The 18,654-nt window shown below is 50.3% G+C and overlaps 1 protein-coding gene across 6 annotated transcripts in view; it reads left to right on the forward strand.

Moving 5' to 3' along the window:
• The window catches only part of CDH23 (cadherin related 23), a 169,364-nt gene that overhangs the window by 78,544 nt on the left and 72,166 nt on the right, over positions 1-18,654 (forward strand). For all 6 annotated transcript variants that reach the window (XM_033065501.1, XM_033065504.1, XM_033065502.1 and 3 more), the window contains exons 10-13: positions 7,197-7,309; positions 9,215-9,403; positions 17,025-17,174; positions 17,893-18,051. In XM_033065501.1, coding sequence (XP_032921392.1) covers positions 7,197-7,309; positions 9,215-9,403; positions 17,025-17,174; positions 17,893-18,051 — 611 coding nt within the window. The remainder of the gene's footprint in view (positions 1-7,196; positions 7,310-9,214; positions 9,404-17,024; positions 17,175-17,892; positions 18,052-18,654) is intronic.

The following is an 18,654-nucleotide window of genomic DNA, read 5'->3' on the forward strand; positions in this document are numbered from 1 at the left end:
TTTTCTCCAAACACAAGAATTACGAAGTGTTTTCCTAGCTGGCCAGGAACCTTTCTCCTGTCCCCACCAGGGTCTTATGGAGAAGGGGTTGGATGGGAATGATCAGCCTGTGGACAGAGCTCATGTTACTTTCTGATGTCTGAGAGTCCAGACACAGGACTGACATCTAGTGCGCTTCCAAAATCCTGCTCACCCAAGGCAAGCCATTTTTTCTTTTGGCAGGCAGGTAAAGCCTAATTAATTTCTCATTATCCTCAATCATGATGGTAAAGGTCAGCGAGCAGATTTTTGTGTCTGAGCTGGAAAATTTTTATGGCGATTTTGCAAAAAAGAAAAAAAGAAAAAAACCCTAACATATGGGAATGGGGAAGCAAATTAAATTAGAAACCGACCATAAGCAAAAGTGAAAGTGGCTGGTGGAAGTAGTAATTAAACCTGACTCTTCAGCTCCCTTCCAGGAGGGGAGGCACCAGTGATGCTGCTCCCATTCCCCTGCAGGAAAGGGTGATGCCTTTTCCTGGCTCTCAGAGTTTTTTGGGCACAGAGTTAGCATGTGGCTGGTTTGATTTTGCTTTTTTTTTGGCCGGTTTATATAGCAGTAGAGAGCTGAGAAACAACCTGGCCATTCATCACACCTTTGGTGTTAATGCTTAAAGCGTTGCTGTGATTCGGAGGTGGGGTTTAAGAATTAATTTGGAATTGTCACTGTCGTGTTCAGGTCTGTCCCTGGGGCAGCCACATCTGGGGATGTACTGCAGCAGCCCTTATTTATACAGCTATCTCCAGCACAAGGTCCTCCCGTGACAGGAACACAATAAAACTAAAAGATTAACCATAACCACATAAAATAAGACTTGAGATCTGACTTTATGCCGCCAGCTTACAAAGCTGTTAAGGCTGAGATGATGGAGGAGCACTGGTGTAGCTGTGCCATGGCTTTGGCTACCTGTCCTGCCTGCTTTGGGAATCATTTCCACATCTAACAGGGGAAAACCACTGGGTTGTTTCTGCCCCTTCCTTCCCATCAGAGTGTTTTAACCCCAGGAAAATGTGCTTTTTTCACTTCACACTTTACAAGGAGCAGGCTCACTGCTCAATTGAAAAAGAAATCCCAATTGAAATCTCACAATTCAAGCCCTTCGTGCCAACAGGCTGGTCAGTGCCAGGGCTGCCATGGCTCAAAGGGGTGTTCCTGCTGCTTTTCCATTGCTCCAAAGGGTGTTCCTGCTGCTTTTCCTGTGGCCAGAGCCGTGTGAAAGCCCTCCCTCCCCAGCTGCAGTGACAGGTTGGAGACGCTCAGCCGCTGAGGTCAGGACTGTTTGAAGGACAGATAATTAATCCAGCAAAGTAATCCACAGCTCCTTTTTGGCAGATTTATGGAGATAGCCTCTGTGCTGGGGACTCTGCCTCACCATCTTTCATTTCCCAGGCAAAGCAAGTGACTTGCTGTATAACATGACCTGTTCTAGATAAGGCTTTTCATTTAGGGGAACTCTCCGGGCTAACAGAGATTGATTTTCCCGGCAGAAACCGGGAGGGCCCTGGCGTTTTGGGCAGGATCAGCCCTGCAGACGGCAGTGTGTTTTCACATTTGCTGCCTCTGCACACTGCCTGGGGCACGGGGAATCCTCTGGCTCTTCCAGGGAAGGATTTTTAGCGTGAGTTAAACAACAATTTAATTAACAGACAGGAAGAGACTTTGGCCTGCGAGCTCTTCCTAGGAAAAAGAATTGTCTCACGTGTTACTTGCTTAGCAGCAAACTTTGGGCTTCATTTATTTCCAGGATAGTCAGGAGGAGTCTTGTGGCAGGAGGCTGTGAAGGTGACCTGTGCTGCTTGGGCAGGCACAAAGGGTTAAGCCGGGGGAGAGGGTCCTGCATGTCAGTCTCTGCCTGCCTGGCACATTTCAGGTGTGGTGATGGATGGGCAGTGGGAGATTGCACAAGGGCAATCTGTGCGTCCTTCCTGGGCTTGGAAAGTCCTTCAGGAGAGGGGGGAGTGAGCTTTTGGTCCTTGGGGCTATTCACAAACCCTTAGGGTGGGGTTCTCCTCCCCCCTGCCCCCCCAAGGGATTGTTTTATGAGACTGATGCAGTTTTTGGTAAAGCCTCTCTTCCTTAAGCTGGTACATCCCAAGAGGAAACATGGATTAAAAATCATTATTTGCACAATGCAAAAGAAGAGTGAGTTAGAAAAGTGAAAAGAATTGTTCTCCACCTTCTGGATTTCCTGCTAAGGAATAAAATATCATATATGTATAAGTTTACCTACATGAGTAAAAAAGTCAGTGCAGTAACTCTCAGAGCATGTTTCCCATCCACTGCCTTCCTTAGGAAAGTGCAGCATGAATCCTTGAGGAAAGGTCAAGTGGCCAAAGAGGTCTCCAAGCCCTCAGCTGCCAGCATCCCCCTCCATAGCCTGACCTGGCTTAATTAAGAAGTCAAACCGCTTCCCTAAAACCCTTAACCGGACATTGGGGGTCCCCTTGGAAGCAGGGACCTGCTCATTTTACTATTACCTACTTCGCTCCAGCTTTTTCCCACTTGGAGCTTCTCAGTGAGCCACCAGGGCGTTGGTGCCCTCGTAAATTCCTGCTGCTGGGAGGGCCTTCCAGTGTGATTTAGAGGCAGCCATCACAGCAGAACATTTCTGTAGGAGGACACGCTGATGGGTGGAAAAGTGCCTTGCTCCGAGCTATCCATCAAATGCTGTTCTTCTCCACCCTGCCAATGCCAGGGGATGAGGCAGCACAAAGCAGAGATGGTGGCTGCAGTCACAGCCCCTCTCTCCTTGGCTCAGTTGCTCCCCACCTTTCTCCACACTGTTGGCATCTGGATGTGGCTCCCTGGCAATGCAGGAGTCATTGGAAAAGAGATATGACTGGGATAATGGTTTTTGTGGCAGGTGGTTGCCCAGCGGATGACCCTCGGTAATTAAAACTATACATTCCCTTTTATGTGTAAATAGGAGACAAAAGCATCCCTTCTGTTTAATTTCTGGGACTTCCTGTTGAACTTTTTGGGATTTAATGCGTTTTCAAGGCTGAACAACCTGGGCTAATGGAAGGTGTCCCAGCTCATGGCAGGGACTTGGAATGGGGTGATCCCTAAGGTCCTTTCCAACCCAAACCAGGCTGGGATTAAATGTTTTCAACCAGCAGAGAGGGACGAACCTGGACCATGTTGTGCCTAGTGAAAAAAGCTGGTACTGAGATGGTCTTAATGGAGGAATTTCAGACAGCTCTGGAGCCTGGAGGTGTGAGGTTTATGTCAAAAATCCCATTTTAGATGACGTGGGGGAATGATGGTTGTGATCCTAGACTCAGAATCCTTTCATATGAAGAATTACACTCAGAGCAGAAACTCTGCAGGTTCTGTTCTCCTCTCTGGTACTCGGCCACAGCTCCCAGGAAACTTGGGGTGGGGGGATTGCACCCTGGGTGACAAATACCTCCTTTTATTTCCTTGTACTCTACATCCCATTCTAAAAAAGGGAAATGAGCGAGCATTTGACATGAGCTCCTTTTGTGGCTCTGCAAGATCAGGAGTTCTGCTGGTCGTGCTAGGATGGACAAATCCTTTGGGAAAAATACTAAAAGGGCCTGTTTGCAGAGCAGGCTTGTGAGAAGGAGCTCTAGCACACAGCTTTGGGCTTAGATCTGTTAACCCAGAGAGCTGCATCGTCCCAGAGGAGCAGCAAACCACAGTCCTGAGCGGGAGAAGAGGGCACTGTTTTTATACATCACCTCGATTTCCCGGAAAGCTCAGGCTGTAATAACTGGTTTTCCTTTGGAAATGACTTGTTGCCTTTGAATTTAAGCACGGGGGCAAGGTCCCTGCCCTGGCAGTGCTTCCCTGCCTGCAGCCTGGGGGCAGAAACTCAAGGTGAAGAGCAGCGAGGTGCTCACCGGCAGCTGATGGACTATTTATACGCTAATAACTGTGTCTGTTGCTGACTCCATGAACCACATCCAACAGCATCTATTTCGGTGCCCGAGGAGCCCTGACGGAGCACATTTTGATTAATAAATTATCCGGAGCAAGGTGTGTGATGGGTTCCCCTTTCACATCTCATGAAAGTCACCCGCTCCAAGTTCAGCGGCGGCTTCCCGTCGTGAGCCTGTGGAAGGGGGTGGGAAAATTATCCTGCCCTGGGAAAACAGCTTGCCCTGGACTGACAGGTGGCTCCTCACTAGAGCAGCATCTCTCCCTTCAAGGGATTTGAACAGCACTCACAGGCTAAAGGAATAGGGAGGAAGGAGGAGATACTGATGTTGGTTTTCCCCCACTTTTTTTTTCCCTTTTTCTCCCCCCACTTTCTCTGGGTTTGAGCCAGTACTTTTAACAGCCTTTTAAAACTGAGAGCTTGGCTGAGGGCAATTAAACATTATGGCTCTCATCTATAAAACCCCTTGTTATAGCAGTGTTTCTCCAAAATGATGCCTATGCTACCATCCGTTCCTCAATGAGCTTGGAAAAACACCCTGAATGGGCTCCTGTGATCCATCCCAGTGCTCCCAACCCTGCCTGCCTTCCCTGTCAGGTGGGAGCAGCAAGTCTGCCACAAGTGGATTCATTCTGCTGTCCCAAAGTTCTCGGGTTTTTTTCTTGTTGTCATTCTCTGCATTCCCTCTGTCTTTCTGATATTCAAAACATTTTCTGCCTCATTTTCCTTCTCCCTGCCCCCCATTTTGCTGCTCAGCCTTTCCTTTCCCATCCTTCAATTTCTGCCACATCCCTGCATGTACCTCTGGTCTCTCCAGAGAGAGGAAAGACAAAACTGGATAATTTCCCCCCACCTTATTTTTTTTTTCCCTTGTTCTCAAGAAAGTGAGGATGATCAGAGAGATTTTGGCAAAGAAGATGTCTCGGGAAATGGGCACTGTTCAGCAGTGTGGGTGCTTCAGCAGGGATCTCTGGTCAGAGCAGTGAGGAAGTGGTGGTTGGAGAGGTATTGGAGATACCTCTTCCCCTAAATCTGCAAATTTGCAAAGCCGGAGATTCTCTGCTAGTAGAAAGGAAGCCCCAGTGGGCGTGGGATGAGTATCTGATGGTGTTGGGGAGGCTGAGCTAGAGAAAACCCTCTGATGTGCAGCCTGGGAGGCCTTTGGGTCCCCGATTTGCCCATCCTTCAAAGAGTGACTGTGGTCAAGTATGAAATGCATCACCACCTTTAGGAGACAGAACACAGCTCTGTGTTCAGTCAAATTCCTGCCCCATTGACCTAATTCCACTGAATTCCATCATTCCTGGGTTTTATTACACTTTGTATTAGGGGCAGGTGACCCCGAGGCATAAACTTTACCACGACAACCTGGTGTCCTGGAGCATTTCAATGCCTCCAGCACAGTCCAATCCATCTCGTGGGGTGTCCTTCAAAGCTGGGATCGGGAGAAGCTTCCAGAGGAGTCAGCCATAAATTACAGCGTGAAAATGGGAACTCAGGGTGGAAAGGAGGGAATTGTCCGAGGGAGGAGCCTGGAGATCTTCATGTACAGCAGCAAAAGATAAGGAAAAAAACCCTCAAGGCTGTTGTTAATATTTTAAGTAGCCTGGCATCAGCTCATTAAGCGGGTGAGCGGTCAGTGTGGCATTTTGGAAGGAGAGAAGCGAGGAGCAAGGACAGGAATAGATAGAATTCAGCTCAGGAAGAAGAGAGATGGGGAGCAATGGGGAGAAAGGTGTAAAGGCACTTAGGGGGAGAGGGGAGGCCAGGTGGCTCCTGGCTGGACCTGGAGGCTTTGGCCATCCCAAGAAAGGTGCAGCTGTGATCGAGCAGAGGTTGGAAGGGAACAAGGTGGATGCTGAGTGATGGGAAACAACTTTCCGTGGCAGCAGATCTGTCTTGCAGCTCCCTCCCAGGGAAATGACAAATGCTGTGTGTGTTTTGTCCATGCTGAGATGTATTGAGGAGACAGGATTTATTTTTTACTTCCTTCTGACTGGGATGACTGGAATGTACCTGCAGGGTTTCCTGTCTGCATCTGGGGTTTCTGCCTGCCTTGAGATGCTGAGGGGAGCTGTGTGGGTGGCTGGATATAACCTCCCTGGTCATCACTAATTCAGCAGTCTGCTCTGTTTTTCTGTCAGGCTGGTGTCGGGTGTCCCGGGCTCCACACACCAACTGCTTGCTTTTGTCTGGCTCACAGGGAGAGCACCTGGAGCTGCCACGAGCACATTCCCGAGCAGGACACTGTCCTTTTAGTGTCTGCTGGCCGTGACACCTGAGCATGTTGCCTTAATCCTCTCTGGGTGTCTAATTCCAGAGGGGGATTCAAGCTGGGGACAGGGTGGGATGGGATGGGATGGGATGGGATGGGATGGGATGGGATGGGATGGGATGGGATGGGATGGGATGGGATGGGATGGGATGGGATGGGATGGGATGGGATGGGATGGGATGGGATGGGATGGGATGGGATGGTCTGTGGAGGCAGCCCACTGTCTGGCTGGTTGCTTCCATGTAGGGACAGGCACAGGGACCAAATTTGGCTGCAGTAGAGGAAAACCAGGCAGCTGCACAGGGTCAACACATATGGCAAGAGCATAAAAGCAGGGCAAGTGCCTACACTATTTTGCTGATACTTTCACTGGCTTCAAATACATCCAGCTAAGAAATTCCTGGGCTATGTGAGGCTTCTCTATTACTTGCAATTATTTCTTATTTCTTTAAGCTCTGCAGCCTCTCTTGAATACATGTGGGCTTGTATCCCCCTCAGCACCCTTTGGCAAGAGGCCCCACAGCTAAACCACTGCCTGTTATTGGAGAATTCCTCCTGAGCTCAGTCCGTCTGTGCCTCCCTGTGATTATCCTGGACTGGTGTTCCTTAACTCCTGTATTTTAGGAGAGAGGCCATGCCCACCTCAGGAAGTGCAGGTGGTCACTCGGAGGGGAGCAGCTGGATTTGGTCCTGCTTTCAGCTTTGCTGTTGCAGATTTTAATAACTAAAACCTTTTGAAATTCTTCAGCTGCCTCCAGCATTTTGGCTGTGGAAGGAGAGCCCCATTTTGAGCCCTAAGCCAGGGCAGGTGAGAGGAGAGGAGTGTTACAGCCATGACATTTTAAAGCACACTGGAATGGTGTGCCAGGTTCCTAGAGCCCGCTGCTTGGAGCTTGTGTTCTCCAGCTTCCCTCCCTGTTGCCTCCAACACTTTTTGGGATCAGCTTGTGCTCACATTCCTGTTATTTTTTCCTCAGGTAACACCAACAGCATCTTTGCACTGGACTACATCAGTGGAGCCTTAACCCTGAATGGGCCCCTGGACAGGGAAAATCCCTTCTACAGCTCTGGATTCATCCTCACAGTGAAGGTGGGACCTGCTCCAGCTGGGGAACACATCCTGCCCTTCCAGACAGCAAACCTGGCATATGCCGTTCTCTTGGGCACCCAGAGCTATGATGTGCTGACCAAGTGAGATGTTCAACACAGCCCCCTTTGGGTCTGGTGGCCCAAAACGTGACTCACTCAGTATGAGGGCGTTTTTGCTGTCCTGCCTGTGGCTGTGTCTGCTGGCACCGTGCAGATACCCCAGGGCTGCATATAACACATACTCAGGCACCTGAACTGTGCCCACTTTTGCCTTTTTTCCCCTCTTTCTCCCCACCAAAACCCTGGATAAACATAGTATTTTGTCCTGCCAGCAGGCAGTGGTGTAACAGGGCATCGTCTGTACCTACCCAGCCCGGGGAGGGAGTGATGCTGGAAGTTGCCTTGTCAAGAAAAGGCACTGGAGCGTGGCTCTCCAGCCCCACCAGCCCCACCTGAGAGCAGCTCCCTGGCTCTGCTCACAGCCCTGTAATTAAAATCAATACCAAGCTGGGCAGCTGGTTGGAAACACATTTAGAAGTATAGATTCTGCTGGGCCAGGGTGGGGAAAAATCAGCAGAGTAGGAAGGGTCATTGATTGGGGGGGAGGGAGGCAGGCAGCACATCACCTCCTTGTTTTGGCAAGTGTGATGCTTCCTTGGAGGGGGGCAGAGGGACAAGAAATCACCCATCTAGGCCCCAGACACAGCTCATACCGTGGGGCTTTGTTGTGTGTAAGGAAGAGATTTCTCACCCATCGTTGGTATCTCTTCGTTCAGACTTTTGTAGTTTCAAAAAGCAGGAGAGGGAGGATTGTCTGGTTTTAATAGGGACAAAAATATCTGGTTAATCTTGGAAAGGTTTGAGAGCCTGAAAACTTGCCTGTTTTTCCCTCCCTGCTTGCCAATGGAGTTCCAACCAATGTTCTGTTGATCTGATAGATTTCCATGTCCTCTCCCCACAAACTTCGCTTCTCTCACGAATGCCAGCTCTCCACATCCCGCATCCCCAGGACCCAAAATGTTCCCTGCTGCTCTCATCCTGGAGCACACAGTGAAAATACAGCTGGGTTGCTCCTCGCTGGGATCAGCCTGTTCTGCTGTTGTGTGCAGAAGCAGTGAATAGCAATGAGCCATGTGGGTCGTGATAGCGCTGCTTTTCCATGCCCACAGCAAAGCAAGATTATCCAGAGGACAAGAGGAGGGACAGCTTGAACAGGCTGTTTCATGAGCCTTGCTTCTCTGGCATTAAAATCTGCACTCTCTCCTTTTGGGAAGGCAGAATTAAAGTCCTTCTTGAGACGGAGGTGTGGATTCATGACTCAGCTCTGTATTTAGGCACGTGTTGCCAAACCTATTTTGAGGTCTAAGCCTTCTTTTCTTCTGGCGCCCTAGTTTTCCATCCCTGTGTTTTTCAGCATACTGTGTGGTTCAGTGGCAGCTCCCAGTATCACATCAGGGGTGGCAGAGGAGAGAGCAGCAGTGCTTTTTGCCCTGTTGTTCCTTCCCTTATTTTGTATTGTCCCTTACATCTCACAAGGGATTTTTTTTTTGTTGTTTTCTATTTAAATGCTTAGCAGGGAAATCTCCCACTTGTTCTTGTGTGACTCTGGATCCTGCCAACCTGTTGCATGACAGAGGCAAGGAAGAACTTGGTTACAGCCATCCTAAGGGAAATGTTAAACCCCTAGGAAGGTTTTTGAGAGTGTTTTGGGACCAAAACATGAGTGATGGGAGAGCTATGTGTTGCTGGAACAATGGCAGAGACAACTGGGCACCCTTCCGTGGCAAAGAGGAGCAAGAGAAAGCCGCAAGGGTCTCTCACCACACCATGCACGCTTCCTTTAGATTCATTCTTTCTGGAGGATAAAGAACGTTTTCCCTCTGTGCCCTGTTGTCTGCCCTTGCAGGGGACAGAGCTGAACGACGACCGCACCCCGTCCAATGCCAGCGTCACCACCACCTTCAACATCCTGGTCATCGACGTCAACGACAACGCGCCCGAGTTCAACAGCTCCGAGTACAGTGTGGCCATCCCCGAGCTGGCCCAGGTGGGCTTTGCCCTTCCCCTCTTCATCCAGGTGCAGGACAAGGATGAGGTGAGCTATCCTCTCCCTCCTTTGGTTTTGGGGTGAGCAGGGGAGAAGTCGCTGCGGTGCCTGTGATGGAGTGCACAGTGCTGTCCCAACTTCCACTTTTTCAGCTTTTCTGCTGCGCTGTTTGCTGTGTACCCCAAGTCCAGTTCCCCTCCCCAGTATGCAGGCACTGATGCAGTCAGGATTGCACAGCCCCTGAGAGCCAGAAAATAGGATTTTAGGAAATAGGAAAATAGGTCTGGGAGGCTGATCCCTGCCTGCTTCTGAGGGCCCTCATCAGACAGAGCCTTGCCAGTCTGGGTTAGCCAAGGAGGAGTTTTCTTTCTGGGCTCCCCTGGGGACCTGCCAGGGACAGGGAGCACAGGGGACCCAAGCTCTCAGTGCCAGGAGGGAGGGGTGCTGCTGCTGGCAGGGAGGAGGCAGGAGATGCCCCTCGGAGTGGGGAGGACTGGGACACCAGTTCATCACTGCAAACAAGCCAGGAGCACGGGAGGCTTGTTCCTCCCACGTGTCAGTGGAGCTCCTATTTGTCTGTGTGCCGTGTTTGGGATTGCAGCCTGTTTTTTTTCCAGCCTTGGGCTCCCAGCCTTCAATTACTCTGATTATTTGACTTGTGCAGTTCACGTCTGGCTGCTCCTGCGTGCTGGTCCCCCCCAGACCCGCCACGCTGCCGGGTGTCTGCTCCAAACTAGTGCTGACACCTCATGGTGAGCTGTCCAAAACCGCTGGAAAAGGCTCTGCCTGCAGGCTCCTGCTGTTCCCGTTCTTCTCCAGGCTGAGCAGGACATGAGGGGAGAGGGTTGCTCAGAATAAATGGCATCACAGAGTGGGCTGGGTTGAAAGATCATCTCCTTCCAACCCCCTTGCCACGGGCAGGGACAGCTTCCACTAGACCAGGTGGATCAGACTCCATCCAGCATGGTGACAAAACAACATCAGGATGTTTTCCTGATGCCTCAGGTAATGGGAAACAAAACATCCTCCCCAGCCCCCAAAATCCTGGTGGGTCAGTTAAAATGTGCATTTTTAAAGTTGCCTTTTCTGGCTGAGAAGATGGATTTGTTATTCCCTAGCTGTGGGTGGAGTTCACCCCCATCTCGTCAAACCACCCAGAAATCCCATTTTTTTCTGTCTGAAGTGATTATGACACAGAACTAATAACCTACTGGTGACATGGTGTCACCATCCAGGAGTTATGAGTTCAGCCTGAAGAGGTGCAGATGAGCTATTAACCAGATAAAGAGACTGTTTTTTCTTGAAAATGTCAATTGCTAATAAAGAAGATATGGATATGACAGATGCTTAGGATAGTTTCTGAATAGAGCTGCTGTCGTGCTTGCTGAGAGATGTCAGCAGATCCATTCTTGAAGGGCATTGTAACACTTCTGTTTGTGCCACCAGGATGAAAGATCTGTCATTATTTCTGCTTAAAAGCTCATTTTGCTGGAGTGACTCCCATTCAAAAATTCACTTTTCAGCCTTGCTAATTTTAAAATGGGAGAATAAAAAATAGCCTTGCCTTCCCCATCGCACCAGCAAAAAATAGATGCTGTTCTTTTGATGTATTTCTTTAACTTCCTGAGATTTCCCCAAAAGAATTGGCTGAGATTTTTAAAACTGCTGAGAGAGGATCTCTCACGCTAAGGGAGTCTGAAGGAGTTTTACTGTACACATCTTCAGAGACCATCATATTAGCACAGATTGCTTTGACCATGGCACTATTTTCACTGATAAGAAGCAGAGGAGAGCTGATTCTTGGAATATCTGGAGGGAGGAAAGTTATAAGCAATTGGTTGCTTTTTATTTCTGCATTATCCTGTGATGGATCTTCCTTATTTCCTCTTGCTTGCAACTGGGTTAACTGTCAAGGTGGCACTTTGGGGGAAGGAAAAAAAAAAAAAAAAGGGAGAAGATGCCCAGCTTGTGAAAAATATATGTTTGAACTAGAGGTAGGGCTGCACCTGCAGCCGGCACTGCTTCCCAGAGAAGTGTTTGCAGAGCTCTGAAGACCCACCAACTTTCAGTGAAAAAAACTACAGAAAGGTTGGATAGCTGCCTGCCAGCGATATCTGGGATGCTCAAGCACCCCGTGAGAGCTGTGAGGGTTTTCCAAACCATCTGGATTTGGGGTAGCTGAGGTGGCAGAGGGGTTTTGGCTCTCCCTGGATGCAGGGGGTGCTGGCAAAGACCGAGGTCTGCAGGCAGGGATGTGATTGAGCTGACAGAAGCTGTTCTGCCAGCACTGGCTTCATGCTGGAGATGACACGACTCATTTGTGTAAGGGGCAGAGGGAAACAAGAAGAGAATCATGCACATCTCCAGGGAAAGCAGAGAGAGGAATAAATGAGAGCAGATGGGTTGAGACATGGGAAATCAAAGCCGAAGTCTTTGGGAAGTTCGCTTTGCTTGAGTTTGTCTCCTGCCTCCCAACTTATGTCACAAAGCCCTGGGAGAGTCACTTTGGTTTATTGCTTGATTTGCTGAGCCAGGCCACCCAGCCTGGAAAATCCAGGCACTGCTCCTTTAGCCCTCCAGCTTGCTGGGGTCCTGCTGCTGGATGCCTGGACTTTACCCCATACAGGGGTCCTGTGGGTCTGGGTGGTTTTGGGACCCTCCCTGTCTTTGTGCCTTTGTAGAGCTGGGCTGTCACATGGGTCTGGCCTTTAACACCACCGTGTGGGCTGCCAAGGCTGTTAAACAAGGCTTTTCCAAACCAGGCCCACACAAAACCCTTTTTTGAACCGTGGGGTTTTCGGCCTTTCTTTCTCTCTTTCTTCTGGTGTGTTTTGCACAAACTGAAATGAGGGCTTTTGGAAGGAGTCAGATTAAACGATTCAGCACAGCACTTCAAACTGCTTTTCCCAGGCACACAAGACCACACTTGAAAGCCTGTGCTTGGATTTCCCTCTGTGCTCTGAGTGCCATTCTGCAGCTGAGCTGGCATTAACCTCCCAGACAAGGCTCCCAAGAGAGTGTCTCTAAGGAGAAGCCTTTCCTTGAGGTCCAGCCCTGCAAACTCTCAGCTCTCACCCCCAAACGTGGCCATGGTCCTGCAGGGTGGGATGGGGAGCTCCTCAAGAGGGCTGCAAACGTGTTGAGCCCCACACATGGGTTTGGGGTGCAGCCAAGAGGTTTTCAGCCAGGTGTGCTGCTTTTCCTGTCTGCATTCTCCAGGACTTACTGAAAGAGAAATCTTTGCACAGGGTTTTAGATCTGAGCAGCCTGTTTTGTGGAAGGTGTCCAACCCCAGGGTATGGGATTGGAATGAGCTGAGCTTTACCATCCCTTCCAACCCAAACCATTCTTGGATTCTGTGAGCCAAGGAAGAATCATTAATTGTAGTGCAGCTGAGTTTCTCTCCCTGCCAGACAGAGAGCAGACCCCTGAACAGCTTTCCCAAGCCTTTCAGGAGCTGTTTATGAAAACCCATTGAGGTTTCCCAGTGTTTAGACTGAGCCTGTACTGAACTGAACACGTCCAGGCTGTGGCTGGGTTCTCCTCTCATTCCCATTGTGGTGGTTCAGCAGGGGGGAATAAATCCTGCGTGTGAGGCAGAAGATGAAAGCATTGACTTATCTGCTTTTACAGCAGGGTTTGTTTCCAGGTTGAGAGCAAGAGCCCTGAGCTGTGGAACGTGTTGGTGCTAATTCAGAGGGCTCATCTGCTGATTTGGGGAGTACATGGATGTCCTTTTTGGATATGCTAGTGTTCTGTACCTGGTGGCTCCATACAGGATCACAGAGAGAAGGCAAGAAAAGGAGCAGGGCATGCTTTGGGGCATTCCCCATTTCCTGTGGCTCCAAGATCCACGGATGCAGGGAAGCAGCAGGGAAACCAGCTCTCCCAAAGTGGCTTCCACTTGATTTTCCTCTACACAGTTGAGTGAAGAGGAAGAAAAGGGCAGAAGCTGTCTGAAGCACCACTATCATGGCCTGACATTTTAAAATCATTTGGAAGCAATTCTCTAAAAAAGCATATCGAGGGAGGCAAATGGGGAATTTAAAATAAGGGAAATCTGGGGTGTGGGGATACACTCTCTTTGTTCCACCAGAGACCCCCACCAGCATATCCTGTGTGCCCATGCATGTGCAGGTGGCAATATATGATTCATCCAGAGCATATATATATGCATATGACAGGCACAAGCACTATAAATATGATCTACATGGCAAGAAACTGTAAAGGGGGAATTGACGGCACACGAGTATTCTCTCCCAAAAGTGCCAGCTGCCAGTCGGGCTGAATTAGATTTCACAGGGGTTTTTGCAATACATGGAATTCACCAGCAAATTACCCTTAAAGAGGGAAAATCAATCATTTGGAGCAGAGATAAGCTGAAGGCGAGGCAGCCTCGGATTGATCCCGTCTGTGCAGGCGTGTGTGGAATTCAGCAGATAACCTGGGGAGAGCGGGGAAGGAGAAAACTCCTCCAGGAGGGAGGGAACAGGCAGGGACTGACACTCAGGGTGGACAAAAAGATGGGAGAATAGGGCTGCCAGCGTGGGGAGGAGGATTAGAAGGGTTGGAGAGCATTTTGCTCCAGGCATCCTGCATTGCCTGCCAGCCCAGTGAGTTCCTTAGGCATGCAGGGGACATCACAGTGCCCAGTGAGCCTTTGAAAGGTTATTAAAAAGGTTTTTGAAAGGGTTATTGGCATGGGTGGGAGGGGGGTGCTGGCATCCCAAGCTGGCTGGGCACTGGAAGAGAGGCAGGCAACATCCAGAGAGGCTGTTCTGAGTTAAACTTTTGAAATGGGTGCAGGGAATAGCCCCCTTCATGCCTTGTGTTTCCAGACGAGGGATTAAGGACCGTTTCTGTCTGACTCACTAGAGCCAAGTTATCCAAGTCCTACAAAAAGGCACTAATTGCTTTCAAAAAACTCCAACTTCTTCTTTCCCCTTCCTTCACCTCCCCTCCCAAACTCTCAGCTCTTTCTTTGTAGAATTCCCAGAATGAGGAATATTAAATCTTCTGTAGCTTGCTGTAGGTAATAGCCCAGAAAGTGCCTAGAAAGTGTCTGGGAGGAAAGCTGGATTTTGTGCTTCAGGAAGGCAGGGCTCTCCATTTTGGAAAAGCAAATTGCACTGAGGGACCCAAAGGCAAACCTGTACTGAGGCAGCATGAAAAGGACAAAACCAGAGGATTCCCAGGCTGCTTTTCCCAAGTCTACTTCACTTTATGCTTGAAGTGATTGCAGGAAATCAACCTGCCCATGCACCTCAGGGAATGGTGTGGTTGAGGAAGGGTTGTCTGCTTGTCTGGGGATTTGGATTATTTTATTTTTGACTTTGTTTGCTTGTGTAGCCATTGGTAAGTGATGCCAAATCTTTGCTGTGACTGCTGGAAGGCGGAATAATTCCTGAAGCATTTCTGGGTGTGCTGAAGGAATTTCAGGGTGAATGAGAAAGGGGCTGAGTGGGAGCATCAGTGATGGATGGAGCCAGCAGGTGACAGTGGGTGAAAAAGCAGCCATAAAAACCATGATCCATGCTCAGTCCCAGATGAAACAGCTGATGTGGCTGCCCCAGCCTCCTGATGGGAGACGGGATTTCCTGATTCTTGGTGATTCTTCTTTGTGGTCTTCTTCCTGATCCTTGATTCTGCCACGGGAGTGTGGATTGCAAGTCGGGAGAGCAGATTTTTGTCCATGACACATCCAGGTGCATGAAGGGGGCTCACCTGCAGCTTCAGAGGCAGGGGGCCTTGAGCCACATCCCAAGCCCCGAGTGCTGGCATAGGACGAGAGGAGCTGGAAAATCTGTGGCTGCACCCCAGTGTCGGGCGATAGCAAACTTCCCTCCAAAACCTGTTTTTTATGGGTCAATTCGTTTCAGAAGGAGACAGGTTTATTATTGTAGGGTTGCTGAGCTTTGGCAGGCTGCTCCTTAATTTGTGGCTCTAGAGGAAGGCAGAGCACTCGGTTTGTTTGCAGTGGTGGGGAAAAAAATGGAGCTGTGCAGGAGCTGGGAGGGCAGGGGATGGAGAGGGAAATGAGCTTGTGAAGGAGGTCACTGAAAACATCCTCATCCTCATCCTGGGCTGTGACTGCTGCACACCAGGACCTTTGAGAGCCCAGGGATGCAAATCTTGTTTTTCCTCTTCCCAGCCACATTTCCAATCCGTTGTTTGCTCTGGGTGGCAGGAGCAGGTAGGAAGGGGTGAGGGGAATGTAAGCAGCTCCCTGTGGCTTCCTCTGGAGTGGGGGGTCCTTGCTGTGAGCTGGGCTTAGCCAGGCCCTTCTGCTGGGCAGCTGATAACAATTTGAATATTCAGATTTGCTTTCAGGCATCCGCAGGGGGCTCGCAAGCTCCGGGAACCAGGAGCAAGGAAAGCAGCATGGGGGCTGAGGCAAAAAAAATAAATAGCTGAATAAATATATAAATGGCAACTTGCAGCAGCCTTCCCCAGAGGCAGCTGTATCCCCCTTCTCCAGACCTCACGTGGGGAATCTGAGGCACTCAAGGGGCTGATAATTAGGGATAGTGGGTATCTGGAGCTGATCTCCTTCCCCAACTAGAAGGGAATTAATCCAGCCAGCTCTCTTCCTGCAAATACTTGGATTTCTTTTGATGTCTCAACTTTTATCTCGTGCCCCCAACAAACTCACCCTTCTCTGGCTTCCAAGAAAATCCCTCACATCTCGCTGCCACAAAAGGTGCACTCGAGTACTGCAGGGAGGGTGCAGGCCCTGGGAGAGATCCTGAGAGGAAATTCCTCAATGAAGTGGCTTTTTGTCACTGGTGGGAAGTGGTCATTTGGTGTAAATCCACATCCTGAGGATAGGGGACTACAGGGACAAAGTAGCTTGGGAAGTAATGCTTCCTTCTGCCATTCTCTGTATCCTCTGCTCCCTCCCTTCCTCCCTGGGGTGTGTCTGGGGTGTGTCTGGGATGCAGAACATCCCTCCCTTCCTCGCTGGGCACTGAAACAGCTTGTGGAATCAGCATGAAATTTCTGCCCTGAGATGCTCCACTGCCCACCAGCAGAGCACTGCTGGGCTCCTGAGGCTCTGGGTGCCCTTGTGTGGTTCTGTGGGTGTCCTCAGGCCTTGCTCCTGCTCTGGGGCTCCACTGGGAGATGCTCAGCGTGCCCCCAGCTCCATGGATTGCACGGAGGTGTGCGGGAGAAGGGCAAGGCACACATCCTGCTCCTGTCACCCGCTCTCGGCGGTCACACTGAGGCAGCTTTCGCTATTAGTGCCCCCTCGTGCATTTAATTGGCCACTTTTTCTGATAGGAGGCAGGTCACTCAGGGAAAATTGGAAATTCATCTCTGGCAGCTTCTCAGCTTGCTTTTCATGTGCTCTGCTGGGCCGTGCTCACAGCAAGGCTCCGAAAGCACCGGGGTGGCCGGGTCTAGGGAGAGGAAGAGTTTTTCCAGTTCCCAGTTTGAGCTGCCTTACTGGGAGAAGCCTTCTGCACAGGAGAGGCACCCACACTGTGCCCCCAGCCTGAGGCAGGGAAATCCCAGCGTGTGGCACCCTGTGTGGTGTGTGACCCTTCCACCAGCAAAGGGATTTTCCCTCTGTGTGCTGCGCGGGGCCGTCCCAGGGATGCATCCCCACTCCTTTCACGTGCACTGGAGTTTGTCAATAAAACACCAGCCTTGCTCCTTCCCTTCCCAGGGTCCCAACAGCGTTTTCGAGGTTTACCTGGTGGGCAACAACTCCAACCACTTCATCATCTCGCCGACCTCCATCCAGGGGAAAGCGGACATCCGTGTCCGCGTGGCCGTGCCGCTGGATTTCGAGACCATTCCTCGCTACGAATTTTCGGTAAGGCTGCACCCCTGGGCTCTGTGGGACAGCCACAGCTTTCAGCATGACCTCAGAGGGACCATTAAACATCTTCCTCTCTCTTGCCCAGTGCTTGAAGGGAAAGATGGAACAAGCTTTTCAGCAGGACCTGTTGCAATAGGACAAGGGATGATGGTGTAAGGAAGGGTTTTTTCCAGGGAGAGGTGAAACACTGGAACAGGATACTCAGAGAAGTGGATATCCCACTGCTGGAAATTCAGGGTCAGGTTGGATAGGCTCTAAGCAACCCTGTCTAGGGGAAGATATTCCTGCCCATGGCAGGAGGTTGGACTAGGTGGCCTTTAAAGGTTCCTCCCAAATCATTCCATCATAATCCCCACTATGAAACAGTAGAGCACTACAAAGCAGCCAAAAAAATCAGAAATTATAATAAAGAAGGAGGTGGGGAAGAGATTGGCTCCGCACTTTCTCTTTCCAACATCCAAAGGCTCAGCTGCAAGAGCTTAAGCGGAGCAGGGCCATAAAACCTTTATAGAGCATAAAACTTTGTTTTAAGAGCACCTAACAGGTGCCAAAACCCTCCCCGTCCTCCTGCTCCAGCTCTGCTGGTGGTTTGCCTTCAGCTGGCCCAGCTGGTGAGGGAGCTGAGGACAGCCTTGTTTGCTCCAGTAAAGAAGGAGAGGTAACTCTCCCAAGCTTCCCAGCATCTCCAACCTTGCCTCGTGGCTTTTCCCAGCTCTTCGCCAACGAGAGCGTCCCGGACCACGTCGGCTTCGCGCGGGTGAAAATCAACCTCATCAACGAGAACGACAACCGGCCCGTGTTCAGCAAGGCGCTCTACAACGTCAGCCTCCCGGAGAACACCACCGTGGGCACCACCGTCCTCCAGGTCCACGTGAGTAGCAGCATCCCTGCTCCCTTTGGGGTCCTTGGCATATGGGATGTCCCTCACCCAGGGCGAGCATGGGAAGGGAGCATCAGGAGATGCTCTGGGCATCAGGAGACTCCTCATGGGTTTTTGGAGCAGATGTGGTGGCCTTTCCTGTCCTCTGGGACACGTGTGTGTGTGTTTCCTGCCACACCAGAGATTCAAAGAGAGTCCTGCACTGCATTTCATCTGCTGATCCCAGCTGTCACGGTGCTCCTGGTGTGGCTTTTCTCACTGCCCTTTTTGGAAGCATCGTCTTCCTCAACCAAACCTTCACCTTTAAAAAGGCAAAGGATGTTTTGCATATTTAGCATGGCTGGCAGCAGAACAGAGGCAGGCAGAGGTGGTGGTTGATAGCAGAGGGCGTTTTCATTCCCTCTTCTGTGGGTTGGTTGGAATCCTCATGGAGAAGACACATTTCCTGGTGCAAGACAGCGATGTCAGTGCCAGCAAGAACTGCAACAAAACTCTGTGCTGAAATGGCTTTGGAAAAGGCATCAAAGCTCCTCTGGGATGGGGAATATCACAGCAGGGAGCACCAAACCCGCTGCTACACTTTGGGTGCGTTAC

Source organism: Catharus ustulatus, chromosome 8 (genome assembly GCF_009819885.2).
Source record: "Catharus ustulatus isolate bCatUst1 chromosome 8, bCatUst1.pri.v2, whole genome shotgun sequence".
NCBI lineage: Eukaryota > Metazoa > Chordata > Aves > Passeriformes > Turdidae > Catharus > Catharus ustulatus.